The following is an 8,524-nucleotide window of genomic DNA, read 5'->3' as shown; positions in this document are numbered from 1 at the left end:
GAAATACACTTGTGTAGATTTGGGGGAGGGCCAAAACTAGCATTTTTAAAGAGCCCCGTAAGCATAGTTTGGGATCCCCACACAAAGAACGTGAGTGTGCCGCATCGCTAGACGCGCGAAAACATGCGAGTGAAAAAAAGATATCAATGGGCGAGTATCTTTAAGCCAAGCATTGTTTAAAGCGACAGACTTCCACAAGTGAAATACACGTGTGTAGATTTGGGGAAGGGCTAAAAGTCGCATCTTTAAAAAGTTAGCATTGGTTAAGATCCCCGCACCTAAAACGCGGGTGTGGCGGATCTTTAAACGCGCGAGAACTTAGAGGAAAAAGAAAGTTGATATGGGCGAGAATCTCTTACCCAAGCACTGTCCAAATCGATAGACTTCCACAAGTGAAATACACGTGTGCAGATTTGGGGGAGGGCTAAGAGTAGCATCTTTAAAAAGTTAGATAAGCATTGGTTGGGATCCCCGCACCTAAAAGGAGATTGCAGCGCATGTTTAAACGCGCGAGAACTTACGAGAGAAAGTAAAGTTGATACGGGCGAGAATCTCTCACCCAAGCACTTTCCAAATCGAAAGACTCCCACAAGTGAAATACACGTGTGTAGATTTGGAGGAGGGCAAAAAGTAGCATGTTTAAAAAGTTAGGTAAGCATTGGTTGGGATCCCTGCACCTAAAACGCGAGTGTGACGCATCTGTAAACGCGCGAGAACTTGCGAGAGAAAAGATAGCTGATATGGGCGAGAATCTCTCACCCCATGAGGGGACGCAAATGACTTCTACTGTAAGTATCTCTTCCTGGTGTTTTATTTTATTTTTTTTAATTCTATGAAAACAGGGCTGTATTTCTCTAAGGCTGTGGGTGTAATTCGTAAAAACACTGAGCTCTTATAAATCGTTTAGAAATTCTTCGTTCCAGTTCAAATTTATGTTGCTGGCACATGGGTAGGCACTTAATATGTAGACCGTGATGTAAGATACCTTAAACTATTTTTACTGTTCATGATGCACTACTACGTTAGTCTGCCTTATAAATATTTGACTGCTCTGGTCGAGTTTTTCATTTCAATACGATCAAACATTCTTTTAATGCGTTCCTGTTAAAATGATGCAAAGTTGTCAATTTTAGTAATTTCAATTTGAAGAAAAGGTCCTGTTAGTACCTTCTTGTTACTTGATGAAAATTTTACGGGGTTTATTTTACCAGGGCGCCTCATGACGCCTCCTGGAATAAGCTATACCTTCCCTAGTTAAATCGTCATCAGTTTATCTTACGTTATTCAGGTTATTGATTGGAAAAATAATTATACTTTTGAACCTTAGTTCCTCTATTTTCAGGGGATGGGGGGTGGGCTCACTTCTTTCGGAGGTCGTCACTTGCGGACTTTTACGATTCGTTGCGTGTACGAGCCATTGGCCAAGTGATTGGCCAAGCCATTGGTAGCCGTGCATGGTCACCTAAAGCACTGACAATCTATCTTAGCTCCATGTACTAAGTTTCTCCTCGCGCTTTTTTTTTTTTGCCCTCGGCTGTGTAATTGTGCGATATTTTCTACACAATAACTTCAATTGCCGAGCATGATAATACTGCACGTGGCTCCCACTGCCAACGACATACTCAGACAAGTATTTCAGATCATCTGGGTTTTTATTCCTTAAGATCTGTTTTAGATTGATTAATCAAACGCTCCTTTACGCCCGGACAAGCATCTCGATGCAAGCTCAGAGTTTATTGTGATGGCTTTCATTGGGTAAACAAGACATTTACGTCTGCTCGCCGCGCTCAACATCCATTCGTAGGCACTTAGGTATCTTTAAGTTCAATTCGTAGATCTGAACTTGGTTCAGGGGGAGAAGCAGAGGAAGGTTCATGTTGTGTAATTCGTCCATCATTGCGGGATTACTTGATTTATCGGCATTCTCCGGTTTTGTCCGCTCACGTTTTTTTCCTGCCCAAGTCTTTCTTCACGTGTGTTTAGATGTGATCCGATATATAATGACCTTGTTTTGTTCCAGATTATTGGCGTCGGTGGAGTCCATCATCATTTGAAAGCATCGGGAATGACTCGACCGCACTATTTACTCTTAAAGCACTATTAATATCGTGACTTCATTTTAAAGCTTGTCTCATATTCCATCGGCCCTTACTGGTTTATTTCACATGTCACTGAAACAGATTATGACGCCTTCCCTGGCCGCAAGACGAAGAACCCTAGTGAGTATGTAAGGAATGCTAGGAAAATTTCCTACCATTTCTCTGCGGTACTTACTGTAGAAGCCCCGTGCATCCCGTCATGTGGGTAAAGCTCGGGAAATTCCACAACTAGAAAAGAAAAATGATTTTTGCAATCGGTTAGGATTTTCAGGGAAGCATAGAATACTGTCAAGAGGTTTGAAAATCTCCCGGGGGTACCCATATAAAGTTCTGCCTTAGGGGAGGCTTCGCCCCAAGGTCCACTCCCTTACCCATTTGTATACTATTTTGACAGAGAAGGCACCCCTCTCGTCTACCTTTGATTGAAAAAGGTATTCCTTTCGCATACTTTCATAACTGGCCTGTACTATGAATAAATCGCCAAAATTGGAAGTCTTCTTGTCATTTTCACTTAGTATCTAGTAAATGAAATGGTACAGCCATAAGGTGCGTCTGTTCAAAGGCCCTTTAAAAGAAGTAAATGACAAGTTTTCCTACCCCTTCATACACCTCAACTTGTGAAATCCCTACCTTTTCACATACCTGAAACCTGAAAACGGTACCTCTTTCTGGCGGAGCCTCGCCGTATGGGCCATTGTAGGGGTGGGGGGGGGGGGGGAGGGGAGGAGGAGGGAGAATCTGTGAAAATTATAGGCTGCGGGGCATTGATCTACGTTATGGTTACTTTATGGTGAGGAGACTGGGTTTTTCCTTAGGCTTTTGACTCCCACATTTAACATTTCACAAAGGGAAAGTGCGAGCAGTTACTTGTTCTGGTTTTGCCATTAAATAGAGTTTTTGTGTTGCCGCTATTTGGCTAGTGCTGATCCATAAAACTGTTTTTTTTTATCAATTCGAGGTATTTTACTTTAAATTTCACCGCGGCCTTAAACTCCCCTCACTGCCTGGTAACCGAGCCTTTCGTAATGGTCGATAACAATTCATTTAAATTCAATTAAAAATTCCTGTTTTGTTGCGTGAAGCATGCAAAAAGACTTGAGGTGTAGATATTGTATGCCAAATTGTTTTCAGGTTAATTTGTTTTAACCTACTCCAGTTCCTCAACTCTCTCTTCTCCGCCCTGTACAGGGGTCAAATAGAGTTCAGGAACTGGACTAATCATAAATGTTAGTCCAGTAATATTAGAGCCCAGTCCACACTACGCCGGAAAACTTTGAAAACGAAACCATCACCGGTCATTTTGGATTTGAGTTTAAAGAGAACTTAACAATAGCAATAATAACAATAATCTTTACTGGGTCAGAAGAATGATTTACACTGAAGATATATTAGAAAATGATTGGGAAAATAGATAGGAAGTAATTATTATAAAAAAGAGCCTAGAGGCTAAAAGAACGGTTAGGTTTTTGAGTTAGCCCCTATTAGTTATTTAGAATTATTTTTAATAAAAACGAGAGCACAAGAAAAGAAAACCAGACCCAGAAAGTAGTGCTTAATAGTGTTGTGATAAACAATAGCATTACTATTTAAACTCCTTAGAATAATGTTCAGACACTAAATGATGTTTTACTTCTTTAGCAAAGGAAAATGTACTGAGGTCTTTCAGGTAATGAGGGATGATAGGGAAATCACATGTTGATCGTGAAGTCATCGTTTGCGAAAAGCTCCGTTGTCAAAATGCTCGGTGGACGGTAGGCCTAACCGTTGAAATAAAGCTGCGTTTTCAAATTTCTCCGGCCTAGTGTGGACGGGGCCTCAGACACAAAGATATTTTCAAAAGCTATAATTTTATTGTAGGTAAGAAAGGTACATATGTTAATAAAGTAAAGATAATGTTTAGCTTGCCAGTTCAATTAACTCTTCTAACTTAAGTGGAAATGGCTTTTTACTTCTTTGTAGAAAACTGAAACCTGCGCCCTATTTATTTGCTAAACTACAAACTTTGCCTGAAAATCAGCGCGCTAAATAAACCTATTAGCCGACAAATTTGTCACAAAGTCTGTATTCAAAATATAGTTCAAGAAATTGAGACTTAAATGAAGCAAGTACACTCTCGTTCAGTTGTAAGGGCATCCTCCAAGGTACACATTGCCAGCCATGTCAATAGGCTTAGTCAGATACAGACTTTTCGATTTCCTTCCTGGGTCCATGGACTGCAAATTACGTATACAACCTGTGAACGGTTCAGAGGCTGTCACGCCCTTGCCGACCTCACCCTCTGAGGAAGAATGGATAACAGCAAGCAAAAATTAATAAGTTGTATGTAATCTAAAAACAGGAAACCTCACCAACCAACCCGAGTAACACAAATGATCTACTGGTCTGTCACAGGCTGTAAAATTCTTCCGCCTGCAGGACAAAATCTCTAATTATCTTGGCCTTCGCTGCGGTAGAAAGGGATTTGATGCTACTCAGTTATTGTTTCGCGTACTTACTTACTTACTTAATTACCAAAAACTGGATGATTAGGGCGTTTCACTTTGATCTAAACGAAGTGATGACCTGACTGAACAGGCAGAAAAATCTGTGGCACGGTGTCCAATGTGGGCGTTGAATGAAACATGCTAGGAAAGCCAACGACATAAAATGTTCTTGCGAAATATTCTTTGTCGTCTATATTCTAGAAAATTGCGATATAAACGATAAAGGTTTACAGGAAGATCCAAAGTTATTACGTTGCTGAAAATTATATTCCTTGCGCAAGTGAAATGAAGCAAGAGTTTACAGTCGAACCTCTCCATACGAACACCTCTCTAGTACGGACAGTTTCCTAATTCTCATACATTTCCCCTAAAAAAACTCTATAATAAGGACTCTCTCTAAAACGGAAAACGGACACTAAATCTCGGCCCTAGGGAGCAAATTCATACAAATTTAACCTCTTTATTACGGACACTCCGGGGACCATTCGATAATTTGCGGTATGCACCATTTCCTGTGCGCGGTTATTAGAATTGTACTTTTATAATACAGTGTAGTAAGCTTCTAGGTGCAGTATTTCGCTTTGTTCCAAAATTCGAATGTACAGCATGTAACTGAGAAGCACAATAAAGTAAATCAATTTAGATTCAGAAATTCACAAGACACTCACTTTTGGGCCTGATTTTAGTTACTGAACACTCTAAACTGTCAGTAGAGACTTAAAAGTGACGTCACCATAGTGATCTCTCCAATACGGACACCTCTCTAATACGGACACTTCGCTCTGTCCCTTTGGTGTCCGTATAAGAGAGGTTCGACTGTACTTCCCGCTTACTTGTTTACATCTGCAGCTGTAATCATCACAACAACAAAAATAACTGCCTTAAAACGAATCAGAGTTCAGAATCGATCAATACGACCCACGTGTTCGGAAACAAACTACATTGAATAACCAGGCCTAATTTTATGACGAAAATCTGTTTTCTGTTTTCTGAACGAATTGTGTGGTTTTCCGCATGTTCCAGTGAGTTCTTTTCCGCTGAGTTTATAATCAGACTCCTTATATTCCATGATGTTAGTTCCAAGGCAATTTAGCAAATATGGTAGAATGTCTCCTACGCGCCGATAACAGATAAGAAGAGAACCAATCGGAAAGCTACAAGCTCAGTAAACAGATAGTTCTCATTTTAATATCGACAAAGAGGAATGAAACAGAGACATTGAACAACAAATCTTTAGAGTCCTGACCTGGAAGCCCTCCAACATAAAGAGGATCGTAGATATTAGCGTCCTTCTGAGAGCCTTTGCCACCTCCTATCCGTATGGGGCCACCATCAACTTGCAGTTGGACCACAGTCTTATCTTTAGTTGCTTTAATTGCATGCCACTGTCCATCGCACAGCTCCAGTGGGTTATCAGCAGTATATTCCACCACTAGCTGACCTCCACCATTCTCCGCACGGAAGAAGATCTGAAGCAGGGATTTGCTCGTTAGCTTTAACTGCTGGCTTATAAACAAACAGCTCATGTAAAAACAGCTCTTCATCTACCCGGAGCAGAAATAATTCATAGAAGACAAAAGGACACGCAATTAACATGCTTATATACTTACATTACCACGAATCATCTCTAACACGATGTAGTCTCCTTTGGCACTTGACGAAGACAACAGAACACCAGTGTGTGATGTTGGTTTAATTTCCAGCATGATGATTTCCTCTTGTCCCACTGTGTATCCTTCAGCTGAACAAAAAACCCACAACAAAACAATGTAGCATTACACAGTGTAACCAAGTCCCCTTTCGTTCTGAAAGATGAGAATTAACTAAGGTAGATTTTAGCATAGGTAATCGTATGAATGCCGGTACTGCGAGGATTAACATGACAAATGATATTTGAAAATTCTCCCAAAATTGCAGGAGCCTTTTATGGGGCGCCAAGTGTAAAATATAATTTAATTGTAATTGTGCTAAGTTTTACGTTTGCCGTGATATTTGCAGTGCATTGAACCTAAAGTCGTTAACGCCTTTGGGCTAGTGGCGCCCTTGATATGTGCCTTCAATTTCTCAGGATGGCAATCGTGGACTGTTGGTCTCTAGCTGAGTATAATTCAGATTTACTAAATAACGTAACATTTAGTAAAATAGTAGCTAAATAATATTTTCACAGTTAAAGCCCCATATTTCGACTCTCACGAAATAAAAAGGTTATCCCGGTTTCAGTAGCATGAAGCGAATAGGAGTATTTCTACCCCCCCCCCCCCCCCCAGGGCCTGGATGGAATGCTAGTCCATCGCAGGGTTACCCCCCAGCATTAAGGTCGCTGGTAGCCGTTTATACACCTGGGTAGAGAGAGGCACTGTGAGAGTAATAAAGGTGTCTTGCCCAAGAACACATCACAATGTCCCCGGCCAAGGCTCGAACTACTTCGGTCACTGTACACAATTAAATACTTTGGCTACTTTGGTCACTCTACACAATTAAATATTGTTTCTTCTAGTTAATTTCTATCTGTAGTTATTTTTCCTATATCATTGTAAACCATCTTACATTAAGTTGTTTTTCTGTAAACAGTGTGTAATAATAAAAACTGAAACTGAACTGAACCCGGACCGCTTGATCCGGAGTCGAGCGGACTAACCATGAGGCCACCGCACCTGCCGACTCTCACCAAGGACAAAGAATATTTTCTTTACCTCGTGTGGTCCACCGTTTCTTTTTTTAAGGCCAACAAACTAAAGAACATACTTGGATTGATTTCTAGTACTCCAAATAACTTTCGTGTTAATTTTCTGCTCTACAAATTCTAATATTATTCAGTGCTGCGGGGCGCAATATTGCATTGGCTTTTGGTCCACCGAGGGCAAAATAAGTTGACTTGGAACGGGTTTTCAACGAAGTTTAGCGGTTGACTCATAAACTGAACTGAACAGTCCAAGCCGGCTTTACTTCTTTGGGCCAAAATCTTACCAACTTGTAGGAAGCCACCACCATTTTCGAAGCTGACCCCAGAAGAAGGACTGTCTCGGTAACAATCTTCGGTCTTGAAGGAATTAGTTGGGGGACCAATGTCAAGAGTGTTGACTGTCACATTCCTGATGCATCCTGGTAAACTTACTCGAGAACCAGACTAGAAACAACAACATTATCATTATAACTAACCTACTGTAGAACACAAGACTGCCACAACACAATTTACTAATTACCTTCTGAAGTAATGTTCTACTCTGCTAACAGTTCAGATAAGTAAGTAACCAGCACCTCTTAACACGTAATATTGCTATTGTTGCGATAAACAAAATTACCTTCAAATCGAAAGAAATGTTTACATTACAAAGATAAAAAACATATGCAAAAAGAAAATAATGAGAGACGGTAAATTGTCAGCTCAGTGAATGAATGATACAGATGATGGCCTGTTCATTTGTTGCGAGCGTGGGTCGAGCCCAGGACTTCTCAGAACACTGTTGGGCCCTCTAACAAATGAGCTGCTGGGTTCTTATGTGACACGTGTCCTGAACATTGCTAGGATCAGCAATGTCGAAAGTGTCGTGTGTGATAAATAATAAAAAAAAGGTTTTATTTCATGTCGGTGAATAAATGGTAAATACGAAATGTTATCTGACAGGATTGAAACGGATATGTCTCCATCCACACAGACTCGGGCCCACTTTCTGCTCTTGCTAATGGTTGAACGCTTTTCAAAGAAGCAAAAGGAACTGGGTGTCACTAACCGGGACACGTTTAGCATCAAATTTTTCAGGTGTTCCGCCCAAGAAGAGCTCTTTTAGTGCATTTATGACTGTAGGGCTACCAGGAGCTTGTCCTGTGGCGACCTTTTCATCATCTACATAAAGCGTACCGTCGACTTCCTTGCGCATAAACCGTACCTAGTGAACAGAACATTTTGCAGGGTTACTGACAAAAACCAAGTTAAACGCTAAG

General features: G+C 40.7%; 1 protein-coding gene across 3 annotated transcripts in view; it reads right to left on the bottom strand.

The window, feature by feature from the left end:
- Positions 1–2,825: 2,825 nt before the first annotated feature.
- Positions 2,826–8,524, bottom strand: part of LOC145463936 (laminin subunit alpha-like) — a 50,916-nt gene continuing 45,217 nt past the window's right edge. For all 3 annotated transcript variants that reach the window (XM_081447726.1, XM_081447729.1, XM_081447730.1), the window contains 5 exons: positions 8,314–8,469; positions 7,550–7,709; positions 6,193–6,323; positions 5,829–6,051; positions 2,826–4,377 (listed from right to left, as the gene is read on the bottom strand). In XM_081447726.1, the coding sequence (XP_081303852.1) occupies positions 4,217–4,377; positions 5,829–6,051; positions 6,193–6,323; positions 7,550–7,709; positions 8,314–8,469 (831 nt within the window). In that variant the 3' untranslated portion in view covers positions 2,826–4,216. The remainder of the gene's footprint in view (positions 4,378–5,828; positions 6,052–6,192; positions 6,324–7,549; positions 7,710–8,313; positions 8,470–8,524) is intronic.

The sequence above is a fragment of the Orbicella franksi genome, chromosome 12, assembly GCF_964199315.1.
Source record: "Orbicella franksi chromosome 12, jaOrbFran1.1, whole genome shotgun sequence".
Lineage (NCBI taxonomy): Eukaryota > Metazoa > Cnidaria > Anthozoa > Scleractinia > Merulinidae > Orbicella > Orbicella franksi.
This window is presented reverse-complemented; position numbering and strand designations above follow the sequence as displayed.